The 14,161-nt window shown below is 40.5% G+C and overlaps 1 protein-coding gene and 2 pseudogenes across 3 annotated transcripts in view; 2 read left to right on the forward strand and 1 right to left on the reverse strand.

Annotated features, from left to right (window-relative positions):
- The window catches only part of SRGAP1 (SLIT-ROBO Rho GTPase activating protein 1), a 272,898-nt gene that overhangs the window by 246,146 nt on the left and 12,591 nt on the right, over positions 1 to 14,161 (forward strand). For 2 of the 3 annotated variants that reach the window (XM_059184738.1, XM_059184740.1), the window contains exons 16-18: positions 220 to 325; positions 4,035 to 4,259; positions 5,099 to 5,178. In XM_059184738.1, coding sequence (XP_059040721.1) covers positions 220 to 325; positions 4,035 to 4,259; positions 5,099 to 5,178 — 411 coding nt within the window. Of the gene's footprint in view, positions 1 to 219; positions 326 to 4,034; positions 4,260 to 5,098; positions 5,179 to 14,161 lie in introns of those variants that run through there. The other variant, XR_009356614.1, reaches the window with a different exon arrangement.
- Positions 8,114 to 8,768, reverse strand: LOC131838188 (large ribosomal subunit protein uL24-like; annotated as a pseudogene).
- LOC131838503 (guanine nucleotide-binding protein G(I)/G(S)/G(O) subunit gamma-5-like) lies at positions 12,357 to 13,276 on the forward strand (annotated as a pseudogene).

The raw sequence follows: 14,161 nt of genomic DNA on the forward strand, positions 1-14,161 counted from the left end.
TTTGGGGTACAACCGCATCTCACCCAGGGGCAAGAGCTTCCTTATGGTCAGATATGAAATTTGGTACTCAGTGTTTTGTAGGAATGCGGGGCCTGAACTCATGACCTTGAGATCAAGACCTGAGGTGAAATCAAACGTCGGACATCTAACCAACACTCAGTGTTCTGCTTTAAATGTAGCAAGCGAAAAGATCCTGACCATGTTCTCTTCTGTCCATAGGAATAGATAATCTCTGTGAGAGGGCGCTTCACATCCGCAAACTCCTCCTGACCTTGCCTAGGTCCGTCCTTATAGTGATGAGGTACCTCTTTGCCTTCCTCAATCAGTAAGTACCCTAATACTCCTCCAGAATGTGCATCTTCCACTTCCATTTGCACTGATCTGAATTCTTTGTTCTTGGATTCTGTAACGTGCACACTGGGTCCCACTTATCAGCAGAGTCAAAGAGAAGACGATTGACTATAGACTGAAGGTATGTTTTTCTTAAGCAGATCAAGGTCATTGTATATTAGCGGAAAGACGCAGAAACTGTGGCCGTACATGCAAAAATATACAAATATTACCAAAAAGAACACTTGTCAGTGAAATATGTGTTTTTCCAACTTCCATCCAAAGCTAATGTCATGAACGTTTTTGTCAAAATGATGTAAACCACCCACTCACTGCAGAAAATTGCTGGGATTTTTTATGTTGTAGTGAAGAAAGGAGGGGAACTATAGATGCGAATTACACACAGATCCAAAAAAGAACTTCTGTAAACTCAATATAATGAGACCTTATCAAGAAGAAAATATTTATAAAAGTCTCTGCAGCAATTAACAGAAACCTTAAAAAATCATAGCATTATTTTCAAAGGAACCTTATTGTTTTAATTTAAGCACCTTGATTTTCATTTGTCTTACTTCTTGGGTAATAAAAATGGGGAATATCTTCCCCAAGCCCTATCTGAGAGCCCCCTTCCTATTCAAGGATCTAGTTAAGTAATTGGAAATAAAAGAATCTGGGAGGAGTAAACTCAGGGCAATGCCTCCTCCTTCTGGCCTGGGTTCATCCTTCCCAAAATTGGGATTTGTTTTTTATCTTCTCTATTTCTTTGGAGATTTAGAGTTCTCACATGCCATGGAGACCTGGCCCCAGAAACCAGGTCGCTTCTGATGGGGAAATGCTTACAGGGAACGGACATAAGCACAAATGACAGCGGAAACCCATTTGTACAGAAATCACCACTAGAAATAAGCAGGATCTAGAGACATGGATATAAACTATGTTTAGGTTAAATAAATGGCCATAAATATAAATTGTACTCTTTTTTTTTTTTTTAGATTTTGTTTATTTATTTATTTGGCAGAGGGTGGGAGTGGGAGCACAAGCAGGAGGAGTAGGAACAGGAGAAGCAGGCTTCCTGCTGAGCAGGGAGCCTGATGAGGGGCTCAATCCCAGGACCCTGGGATCATGACCTGAGCTGCTGCCAGACAATGACTGCGCCACCCAGGCGCCCCTAAATCTTACCTTTAAATAAGCCTTGTTACCTACGGTGGTTTTAAAAATCTGAAGGCTTGCTGACCTTAGTGGGCAAGCATGAGGGCTCCAAGCCTCTGAACAGGCTGTCATGTGGCCTGGGCCCAGGGAACCAGCCATCACAGAGGAGCTGCTTTGGGGCCAGCTCTTCCCAGGGGTGTCACCTGAGGAGTCCTGCCCCTTTCTGGCAAAGAGGAGGGGGTTTCTTAAGTCTATTGCTTCTACAGACATGGATTTCAAACAATGGAGGCATTCTTGGCTGCTCGAACCAAAAAGCAATGTGGGAGGTATCACAACTGACTGAGCTGCCATCATTTCCGAATTCTGGAAGAGGCATAAGACAAAAATTCGAGACAGCCTCATGAACCAGAACTGTTGGGACAATGGGCTTCGTGACCTGAGGTGCAGAGTGGATGGCAGATCCCAGTCAAGGCACTCAACTCAAATATACACCCCTCTTGCCATAATGGGGCTGGAAACAGGGCAAAGTGGACAGGAATCTGAATCTCTTTGTTTGGCATTTGACCTGCCTAGCTAAAGATGGAGTTATTGAAGCAATTGAAGTGGCCTGGGTTGGTTTTTCGTTTCGGGTTTTTTTTTTCTTTTTAATTTATTTGACAGATCACAAGTAGGCAGAGATGCAGGCAAAGAGAGTGGGGGGAAGCAGGCTCCCCACTGAGGAGAGAGCCTGATGCTGGGCTTGATCCCAGGATCCTGAGATCATGACCTGAGTCGAAGGCAGAGGCTTTAACCCACTGAGCCACCCAGGTGCCCTGGTTCTATATTTTTTTTTTCTTTTAATCTTATTTCCTCATCAATATTAAAGCCTCAAATTTTAAAAAATAAATAAATTTAAAAAGACAATCCGGAGGCTTGCTATCTTCACCTTTGATTTCAAGTGCCTCCCCTTCCCGTCTGGAGGGCCTTCCTTCCTGCCAACCCTCTACGTAAATTTTCCTGGCACACCTGAGCAAAACCCACTGTGAACCAGTAAACCACGAGAGACAGGCAAAGCAGTGAATCAAGAAAGTTTGTAAAACCTAAATCTAACTCAGCAGAATAGCAAATGTACGTGAGTCATCCAGCTGGCCTTGCTTCCAGCATTTCTGCCCAAAGATGCCCCCTGGCTCACTGCACCTGCCTTCATGCAGAAACAAGCCCCAGCCTATAGGGCGGTTGCTTGGGACAGGAATTATGAAAAGAAAAGGAAATTATTCTCCCTTAATTGTAAAATCGAAATGTGGGTATAATACTTTAATAACAAGATTTTGCTCTTCAAGTCAGCACTAAGTTAAAGACCCAGAAAGATTCGCTGTGACTCTCCCCACCAAGCTTCCGTGTGTCTTGAGAGAATTAGACCATTCTTACTCTGCATCTCACTCCTCCGTGCATCCATTTTCCAGACAATCTGTAACATGATCGTTGCCTTTATTGTGAACTTTTTATAAAAGACTGTATGCTTGAGAAATGGCAGGCAGGAGAGACATATGTTAGCTGAGGAAATTATGCCTTTGTATTTTCTGCTTTCTAGGCTATCTTATTTCTGGAAAAGGGTAACGTATCAGGTCATGTGGCATTTCCGTTTCTTTGTGTCTGTCACCATCTCACAAATGCGGCCAAGTCTCTTTTTTTCTTCTTCCATTTGTCATCTGTTCACCTGGATTTTACATTTCCTTTCAAGATTGACATTTTACTCCTGGAAAGATAATGTCTCTAGCTTCTCCCTAGAACAGTACCCTCTGCATGAGTTAGAGGCAGAACAATCAACTGCTGGCTTATTTTGAGTTGCCTCTGGACAATATCTCACAAATATCCATTGGATTGAATTTAGAAATTAGTCCTAGAGAACCAGAAATTGCCCCAAAGTTTGTAGTTAGCCAACTTGAAAAGGAATGAGAGAACTGGGAATTCTTTTCCCCTTCTCTTGCACTTACAACGTCTTTTGTGACATTGATTGGTAGATAGTTGTGGTCGTCTTACCCAGTTGTTTGCTTTCTTTCCATGGCTACAAAGAAAAGGTGCTTTGTTTTCCTCCAGGCTTTCCTCAAGATTTACAGGGAAAAACTGAAATCTGAGATGTGTTTGATGAGTGGGAGGGCATTTTAAAGATATCCATAAAACTTTATGGAGCTCACTACTGCCCTTCCTGGATTTACTTGAGTAACATTTATAACATTTACACCGTGGTGTTTACAAGTGAAACTCACTCACTTGATCCTGCTCTCCATTGAAAAAGAAATTATCTTAAATGCTCTTATGGCTCTGAAAAATGCCACTTAGTTAAGGAGGATTTATATTCCCCTTTCAGTTTCTTCCTAGTTGAAAGGTTATAAGTTGTTTTACTTTCTTTGGAATTTGCCAAGGCAACTTAAAGTAGATGGAACCTTATCTTGTTCTAATAATAAAAACAAATAAAATGCTTTGGATACCTATTTTGAGAATATAAAGTATCTTATTAAACACCAATTTTCTTCTTTCTCTCTGGTGCTTTTATAACTCTTGTCTGTCTCTCATAGCCTTTCACAGTACAGCGATGAGAACATGATGGACCCGTATAACCTGGCCATTTGTTTTGGCCCCACATTAATGCCTGTCCCAGAAATACAGGATCAAGTGTCTTGTCAGGCTCATGTGAATGAAATTGTCAAAACCATCATCATCCACCATGAAACTATTTTCCCAGATGCTAAAGAGCTGGATGGCCCTGTTTATGAGAAGTGTATGGCTGGAGACGACTACTGGTAAGTCCGGGAATTTTAGTCTTTCCCCCCCTGGAAAAATTATGGAAGTATACATATCAGTTTAATAAGAATAAGAAGTGACCATAGGTTGCCAAGGTTGCCGAAGTCTCCAATTTCTAGAAAAAGAAGAAGCAGAACATTTGAGATAAGTTAGACTTGCACGTGTGACAGATGCATTCCATTTACGAACATATATTTAAGGAGTGTGTTTGTGCTAAAGGTAAGTTTCTTAAAAGAATAAAAATCAAGGGGCACCTGGGTGGCTCAGTGGGTTCAGCCTCTGCCTTTAGCTTGGGTCGTGATCCCAGTGTTCTGGGATTGAGCCCCACATCTGGCTCTCTGCCACAGGGAGCCTGCTTCCTCGTCTCTCTCTCTCTCTCTGCCTGCCTCTCTGCTACTTGTGATATCTATATGTCAAATAAATAAATAAAATCTTTAAAAAAAAGAATAAAAATCATGACTGGCTCAAATCTGCAATGAATGTATGTCAAGAAAAGATGGGGAAAAGACTACAGCCAATTCAGAGCTGAACTCAAGAGCCATCAGTTGATATGCAGTCAGGTGTGTTGGGATGAATTTGCAAAAACTGGTGTATCCATAGGGCAATAATCATATTCTACTAGAATTCAACCAATTTTAATTTCTGTGGGTATGAATTATCTGTGTCAAAGATGAAGGGACCTGGGCTCCCCTAAGACCAGATGATTCTTGGAGCCTCCAGAATTTCACTGAAAGACTATCCAGCCACTCTTTAGCCATTCAAGTTTTATGTAGTAGCAGTTGTTCATTTGTTAAATTCTTTCTTTGACTTTATAAAAATATCTATTTCCACTTTGCAGTGACAGCCCATACAGTGAGCACGGTACATTGGAGGAAGTGGATCAGGACGCTGGTACAGAGCCCCACACCAGTGAAGACGGTATGCCCTTGTGCCCATACTATTATAAAACTAACCTTAATATCCATTTTTTTAGAATTGCTTATATTAAGAATTCAGTAGGATACAAAAGAAAATTTATAAAATATGTGTAAAGTATGAAGAATAATATTACAGTGAACACCACAGACCACCACCAAGTTGAAGAAAAAAAGACATCATTACCTTTGCCTCCCCTGTTATGACTGCCTTCCTTACTCCGTCAGGGGTAACCGCTATATGTTTGTTTTTCAATGATTTGTTGTTTCATTTTCTGTTTTCTTGAACTTCCTATAAATGGAATCATACTGTATATACTTCTCATGATTTTTTTTTTTACTCAGTATTATATTATGTTCCTGAGATGCACCCACATTGTTAATGCAATTATAATCATTTATTTGACTACTGTATGATATTCCATTGTATTTATTTTTTATTGATGAATATGGGGGTATTTTACATTTTTTGCCATGAAAAAGTGTGCTGTTAGGAATATTTTGAACAGGTATGCTACTGTAGTACCACAAATGTACAGGACTGTCTCCAGGATATATGCTTCTCGGAGTAAGCATGTTTCAAACTTCACTAGATATAGAGCCAAACTGTTTTTTAAAATAGCTGTAATGATATACACACCCCACCAGTAGTGTATCAGCCTTCCAATCGGACATATTCATCACCACGTGATGAATTTTACCAAATATTATTATCTTTGCCAATATTGTTGTGATTTTAGTTTGCATTTCTCTGATCACTGATAAAGATGTTGTTTTACAATAGAGTATTAACAGAAAACTTGGCATATAGTAAGAACATCAGATCAGGAGGTAATTGCCATTGAAAAGATACTTTGTTACTCACAGTAAGCAAGTGGAAAGGGTACATCGTTGCCACAAGTGGCCACACAGAAAAGCACCAAGGTTGGTCAGGAGGCGGAGGAGGAAGGAGCAACTGGGAAAGAGTCTTTGCTGGGGCTTCTGCAGGAAGAAACAGGCGGGGCAGGGTAAACAGGTTTCAGATGGGCTAGTGAGAATAATTCCAGCGGGCTCTGAGGAATAGGGGTGGTCTCTGGTTGTCTGATACATGGCACAGGAGGTTAGGGCAGGTGCATAGCGACCCAGAGGAGGTGGTTGGGATGGGCTCTGGATTGGCTGGTTTGTCTTTGAAAGGCACAACAAGTGAGTTGTTTATACTATCCAGGAATTGGTGATCCTTGGGAGGGCCAGTCCCTCTGGTAGCAGCAAGGTCAGAATACAGAAAATAAAAAATATGTCAGAATACAGAAAATAAAAAATATGGTTCATATAGATATACTGACCCTTGTGTGCTTCAGTTTCTTTTTTTGTGTGAAATTTCTATCAAGTGTTTTGCCCATTTAAGGTTCACTTGCCCACTCTTCATTTCTCTGGGCTTTTTCTGCTTGGTTTAATATGATTTGGCTTTGGTTTTTTTCTTATTTATAAGAGTTCTTTGTGGGTCTGGATCAGGTCTTATTGTGTTATGTTTTGCAAATATCTTGTGCTCTGTAATTTGTCTTTCATGTGCTTATTGTGTCTTTTGCTAAACAAGGAAATTTTAAAGGAGTTGAAGTTACCCAGTCTTTTCCTTTATGGTTGTTTCACTTTGTATCTCCTTTAAGAAATCTTTCTGTGCTGAGTGCAGGTAGTGAAGATAATTCTCCCATATTCTCTCTTTTTTTTTTTAAAGATTAATTAATTTATTTATTTTGGAGAGAGAACGAGCATGTGAGCATGAGTTAGGGGCAGGGGTAGAGGGAGAGAGAGAAGTAGACTCTTTGATGAACAGGGCTCATGACCTGAGCCACCCAGCATGCACCCCTACCCACCATATTCTCTTTTAAATGCTTTCAGGGGGCACCTGAGGGGCTCAGATGGTTAAGCCTCTGCCTTTGGCTCAGGTCATGATCTCAGGGTTCTGGGATTGAGCCCCATGTTGAGCTCCCAGCTCAGAGGTGAGTCTGCTTCTAAACCTCTCCCTCTCCTCATGCTTGCGCTCTCTCTGTCTCTCTCTCAATAAATAAAATCTTTAAATAACAATAATAATAATAATTAATAAATAAATGTTTTCAGGTTTTAGTTTTTACACATAGGTCTTTATTCTACCAGGAATTTCTTTGGAGGTATGGCATGAGGTTGGGATCCATTCCTTTTTCTCCATGTGGATGCACAGTTGGCCCAGCACTAATCGTCCTTTTTACACAGCTCTGCATAAACTACGTGTCCTCTTTGCACAAGTCTGTTTCTGGGCTCTCTGCTTTTCCACTGATCTACTTCTCTATCCCTCCTATCTTAATTTTGGTACCTTTTTAAAAAATCTTCGTATTTGGCAAACCAAGATCTCTGACTTTGCTCTCCTTAACAATTCTTGATCTTTTGCAACTTCAGTTAAATTTTAGACTCAGTTTTTCAAGTTCTTAAAACAAACAAAAACTAAAAACCTGTTGGGGTTTTGATTGCAGTTGCACTATTCTACATATATTAACATGGAGAGAAGCGACATTTTATAATATTCAGTCCTCTAGTCCAGAAACATATTTCTAGTTATTTAATGTCTCTCAACAAACTTTTATAATTTTCTCTTTAGAGACCATTTTTTTCTCTTTCTAATAAGTTTAATCTTTAACATTACTTTTCAACACTTTTTTTTTGTCATTTTAACAGTTTTTTATTTAAAATCGTACATCAGGGGCGCCTGAGTAGCTCAGTCATTAAGCATCTGCCTTCATCTCAGGTCATGATCCCAGGGTCCTGGGATCAAGCCCCATATCAAGCCCTGCACTGGGCTCCCTGCTCCGCGGGAAGCCTGCTTCTCCCTCTCCCACTCCCCTTGCTTGTGTTCCCTCTCTCACTGTGTCTCTCTGTCAAAGAAATAAATAAAATCTTTAAAAAGGAAAAAGTCCTGTATCAGTCATATATCATATATCATATTCCCACATCTTCATCTTCTCAGTTGTTGCTTCCTTATATTTGCTCTTTTCCTTTCCTATCTGGCAAGATTTGACTTTATGTTCAAGGATCTTTTTGTAGTCTTTGTCCAGTTTGAATCTACTGATAACCCCCTTGCCAGGGTAAATGCCCAGGTGGACAGTTGTGCCATTGGCCTGCTCTTCCTGTACTCATTCAATGAAGATGACATATTTCTTCTTTTCTTTTTTTTTTTTAATTTTATTTATTTGACAGACAGAGATCACAAGTAGGCAGAGAGGCAGGCAGAGAGAAAGGGGGGAAGCAGGCTCCCTGCTGAGCAGAGAGCCTGATGCGGGCTCGATCCCAGGACCCTGGAATCATGACCTGAGCCAAAGGCAGAGGCTTTAACCCACTGAGCCACCCAGGCGCCCCATTTCTTCTTGTAACCAAGACCACTTTGCCCATTTGCTGACCTTTGTGGTATCCTCACACAACTTGTACTTCATCATCCTTGTGGATGTGTGTGGATCAAATGTTGTACTTCTGTCTCAGCTCTTTGGAAAGAGGGAACCACATAATCTTCCTGGGAATATGGGAAGGTGCAGTCGAATGCCTTTTCTGGTACTTGCTCTGGTCAGAAGTCATGAAGGGATTAAACCTCATTTTGGTCACTGGTGCTTCAGGGATGGCTGCTTGACACCTTTTTTTAAGATTCATTTATTTATTTCAGAGAAATAGAGAGCTGGGGGAGGGGCAGAGGGAGTCTTAAGCAGACTCTGCACTGAGCACAGAGCCCCATGTTGGGGCTCGATCACACAACCTTGAGATCACAACCCGAGACGAAACCAAGAGTGGGATACCCAACCAACTGTGCCATTCAGGTGCCCCAACACTTTTTACATATGAACATATAAAGCTGTCAGATTTCTCTTAGTATCTCTTTAGCTATATACATGATCCTTTTATTCTCTCTTTAGTTATTGAATAATCTGCTTTAAACCCAACCACTGAGTTTATATTTATAATTTTTTTTCTACAGTTTGCTTGGTTCACTTCCGCATTGGCTGCTTAATCATTTTTTACAGTCTTTGGCTCTTTACTCATATTAATCCTTTCCATTGTTTTAAATTGTGATTGTGATCCTTCTAACATCTGCAGTCTTCCTGGATTTGTTTTTGTTGGTTCTTGTTCATTGAGTCTTATTTTCCAGAGTGTTTGGTAAATTTTTTATGTATTCTTGGAACTGTGTGGAGCTCCTTTAGGCTCAGTTGTAGGTAAGTTCCTCCAGAAAGGCTTCTCATTTACTTCTGCCTGGGGCACAACCACCTTCACCATATTGAATTTTTAGCTTGAGGTTTTCCAGGCCACCCAGGTAGTGTGATTTTAAACTGTAAACCTACCTGAGGATTGGAATGTGGTCAGGATTCTTGAAGATGATTTGTTCCAAGACTTGAGATAGATTCTATTTTTAAGTCCAGGAGGGGGTGGGAGTGATGTATACCATCTCTGGAGAAGTATGGAGGGCTAGGAGGGAGGAAGATTTCTAGAACTAGAAGCTCACTGTGACACTGAGAGTGTGATCCTCTATGGGGGTTTACCTTCTCCACACTGAGCAGACCCTGGACTTGGTTTTTTGTCCAAAATGAAACCTTAAGTTAACCAGGAAGTAAAAATACCCTCAAGGCAAACTCTGACTCACATTTTCTCATGTTCTATTTACCTCACCGGGTTCCTACTTTTGTTGTTTTTTGTCTTTAATATTCCTTACTGTCATGGAAAATTATTAATGAAATTACAAAGATTATTTAAATCTAGGGTTTTTCAGGGCACCTGGGTGGGTCGGGCGTCTGCTTTTGGCTCAGGTCATGATCCCAGGATTCTGGGATGGAGCCCCACGTCAGGCTTCCTGCTCAGTGGGGAGCCTGCTTCTCCCTCTCTCTCTGCTGCTTCCCCTGCTTATACTCTCTTCCTCTGTCAAATAAATGGATAAATAAAATCTTTCTTTAAAAAAAATCCAGGAGGGGGTGCCTGGGAGGCTCAGTGGGTTGAGCTGCTGCCTTCTGCTCAGGTCATGATCTCAGGGTCCTGGGATCGAGTCCCGCATCGGGCTCTCTGCTCAGCAGGGAGCCTGCTTCCTCCTCTCTCTCTCTCTCTCTGCCTGCCTCTCTGCCTACTTGTGATCTCTCTCTGTCAAATAAATAAATAAAATCTTTTTTAAAAATAAATAAATAAATAGATAATTTTAAGATTCCAGGAGGGACACCTGAGTGACTCAGTTGTTTAAGCGTCTGCCTTCGACTGGGGTCATGATCCCAGGCTTCTCCCTCTGCCTGCCTCTCCTGTTGCTTGTGCTTGCGCTCTTTCTCTCACTGATAAATAAATAAAATCTTTAAAAAAAAAAAAAAAAGCTTTTTCATTGATTTCAGCAAGAAGATAACAGTAATCAGGATGTCTGATGTCCATCCTGTGCCTTTAAAAAAAAGGTTTAAATGTTTCACTTCAACATGCATTGCATTTTAGATTCCTTGTTTGTTTGTATATTAAAAAGTTACATCTGAGCCCCCCAAAATTTTTCTTTATGTTTTTGAAAAGTAATATGAATTGACATCTTCAGAAGTTCATTTAGAAGAAATTCTTTACAATGAAAGCTTGTACTTCCATGATGTTGCTTTTGAAAGTCTCTGGGCCCTACCTCTGCCACCATCCCTTCCTTTGACTTGAGTTTCTTTGTTTCTCTGTATGATTTCTTCCTTTTTCACTGATGACTTCTGTCTCTCCTTGCTTTCCCTAGTGGCCAGGAAAGCTAAGACAAGGCCCAACCATCTCTCTTCCCAAACATCAGCCTCCCCACTGCCATCTGTTAGTTGTTCCTGCCTCTTGATTACAAAAGAGAAGTTTCGCTGAGGGCTCTGTGTTTTCCATAACGTGTTAACCACATTCATCTGGTTTTGCTGGAAAGAAAAATTGTGTACCAAGGGCAGATACCCTTGCCCACAGGCAACCTCTAAATTTTCCAAAGTTAAAAGTTAAAGTTAATCAAAGGATTGATTATCTTTGTGATTCCCAGGTATTGTCTTGTCTTTTCTCTGTGGTGGTATCACTGGAGAAGGGTAGCTTTGGTTTCTGAAAGACAAGCTGTTCTAGAGCAGAACCGTCACCTGCGAGGGCTGTGAGTAACAGATCTAGGCGGGGAAGTGTCAGGGACAGCAAGGTCCCAAAGAGAAAATGCAGTGTACTAGTATTTGACAAGAAATGGAAATACAAGACTTAATAGCACCAGGCAGTCAGAAAATCAGCTGTACTGAATTTTTTCCCTTTTGCGCAGAGCTGTAATAGCTGTAATAGCCACACAAAGAAATGAAGTTACCATGTTCACTCTTACTGTTACCAGCAGCGGCGACATTCTGCGAAGTCTGACGAGCTTAAAGGACAATGTGGCTCCATAGGAAAGGGAATGGTGCATTGCCATTACTTATGGTAATGGTGCATTACTTATTACTCTGCAATAAGTAGACTAAGATGTGTATAACCAGCTTATTGATTGACACTTGACTGCGAAATGACTCCCATGGGAGTGGAAAGAGTCAAAATAATGAAATTGCTCAGAGTTAGTAGTTGATAGAGAATTACCAATAAAAATGTACTTCTGATTCATCAGGTCACTCTTTCATAATCTCCCCACACTTGAATTAAATAAGCAGAGCCTGATAATCCTGTTGCTAGTTGTTTCAACAAATAAACAGAGATAAGAAGCATAGAGTGCATGATTATGAAATTATGATAAAATACATATATATATCTGTTAAGTAGCCTTAAATAGCCCTTGGCCAGCACTGACAGTCTGTGACTGAATGTCTAATTAATGTCTAAAGAACGTTAATGGTTCTTTCTTCATTTCCCTTTGACAAGTACCTAGACTGCACACTATGTTATGAGCTGGAATCTTTCCACCTTTTTCATTAAAATGAAATTCAAAGTACACAGGAAGGCTGACATAGGAATTTGCAAATTACATGTCATGAAGCTTTTTTTAACAAATCCTCCCCATGGATATGTTTATTCATGTCCCTGGTACCATGGACATGTTTATTTCTGTTCCCCAAGGAGAATTAGGGTTAAAAAAAATTGGCATCTGTCATCTCTGATCAACCAGGATTTATTCTTTATCTGCAATTTTAAAAACAAACCATAAAGTCAATCTCTTTGAATATAAAGTTCTAGTTCCTCATCTATAAAGCATATTTGTAGATATTTAATAAAGCTGCTATTCATACTGTTTTAATAAAGAATATAATTTTAGGGGTGTGTGGATGGCTCGTCATTAAGTGTCTGCCTTCCACTCAAGTCATGATCCCAGGGTCCTGGGGTCGAGCCCAGCATCAGGCTCGCTGCTCAGTGGCAGGAAGCCTTCTTCCCCCTCTTCCACTGCCCCCTGCTTATGTTCCCTCTCTTGCTGTGTCTCTGTCAAGTAAATAAATAAAATATTTTAAAAAAAAAAAAAAAAAAAGGTTTGGCCCCACGGACCCACAAACTGACAGATCCACACAGACAAATCTGCCGGGCTCTTACAAGTGCCATGTCTGGTTCCTCCAGAGTCACCACTATGAAGAAAGTGGTTCAACGAGCTGGCTGGAAGCCGGGCTCAACCCGGTGAAGGTTTCCCAGGCAGCTGCAGATTTGAAACAGTTCTGTCTGCAGAATGTCCAGCAGACCCCCTGCTAACTGGTGTATCTTTAAGTATGAATCCATTTAGACCCCACAAAATCTGTTCCTTTTTGTAGTAAAATGAATCTCTGGATGGTTTTCTAAACCACTTTTCATGAACCAGTGAATATTCAAAGGAGAACTAAATTTGAAACCTGTACAAAAGCAAATCCATGTGACATGTGCCAAACTATGTAAACTTCTACTTTTGTCAGTCCTCAACATCTGCCTCTCTGAATTTTCACAAATTTCTATTTCACAAGGGTAATTATTTTATGTACAGTAGCAGCAGCATGCAATAAAATATTTAGTGTAAAAAATATATCTATAATTTTGGAGCACCTGGGTGGCTTGGTTGGTTAGGTATCTGACTTTGGCTCAGGTCATGATCTCAGGGTCCTGAGATTGAGCCCCGCATCAGGCTCTCTGCTCAGCAGGGAGCCTGCTCCCCCCACCACCACCTGCCTTTCTGCCACTTTTGATCTCTGTTGAATCAAGTAAATAAATAAAATGTGTTTTAAAACTATATATATATATGTGTGTGTGTGTATATCTATCTATAGATATAGGTAGATATCTATAGATAGATGTGTATATCTATAGATAGATATCTATCTATAGATATCTACCTATATCTATAGATATACATATCTATCTATAGATATGTATCCATATCTATAGATAGATATACACACACATATATATTTTAGCGGCACCAGGGTGGCACAGTAGTTGAGCACCTGACTCCTAGTTTCAGTTAAGGTCATGATTTCAGGGTGTTAGGATTGAGCCCCACCTGGGCTCCATGCTCAGTACAGAATCTGCTTGAGATTCTCTCTTCCTCTCCCTTTGTCCCTCCCTCCCATCTCGTGCCCGCTCATTCACTCTCTCTCAAATAAATAAAATCTTCAAAAGAATATATGTATATATAATTTTAGGAGGGAATACTAGAGTGCTAACATGATCTGAAAGTTATAGTCAGTTTTTGTTGTTGTTTAGTTATATTCAATTGTTAAAGAACTTAAACTGTTGTTTTATTTTTTATTTATTTATTTTTTAAAATACTTTATTTATTTTATTTGACAGAGAGCGAGATCACAAGTAGGCAGAGAGGCAGACAGAGACAGAGGGGGAAGCAGGCTCCCCGCCTCTCTGCTGAGCAGAGAGCCCGATGCGGGACTTGATCCCAGGACCCTGAGACCATGACCTGAGCTGAAGGCAGCGGCCCAATCCGCTGAGCCACCCAGGCGCCCCTGTTGTTTTATTTTTACACCTACTTTGCTAAGTAGTATACTACATGTAGATTATAGTATTTAAATGTATAGCTGAAATTCATGCAGGCCCTTCATATA

Source organism: Mustela lutreola, chromosome 8, assembly GCF_030435805.1.
Source record: "Mustela lutreola isolate mMusLut2 chromosome 8, mMusLut2.pri, whole genome shotgun sequence".
NCBI classification, from domain to species: domain Eukaryota; kingdom Metazoa; phylum Chordata; class Mammalia; order Carnivora; family Mustelidae; genus Mustela; species Mustela lutreola.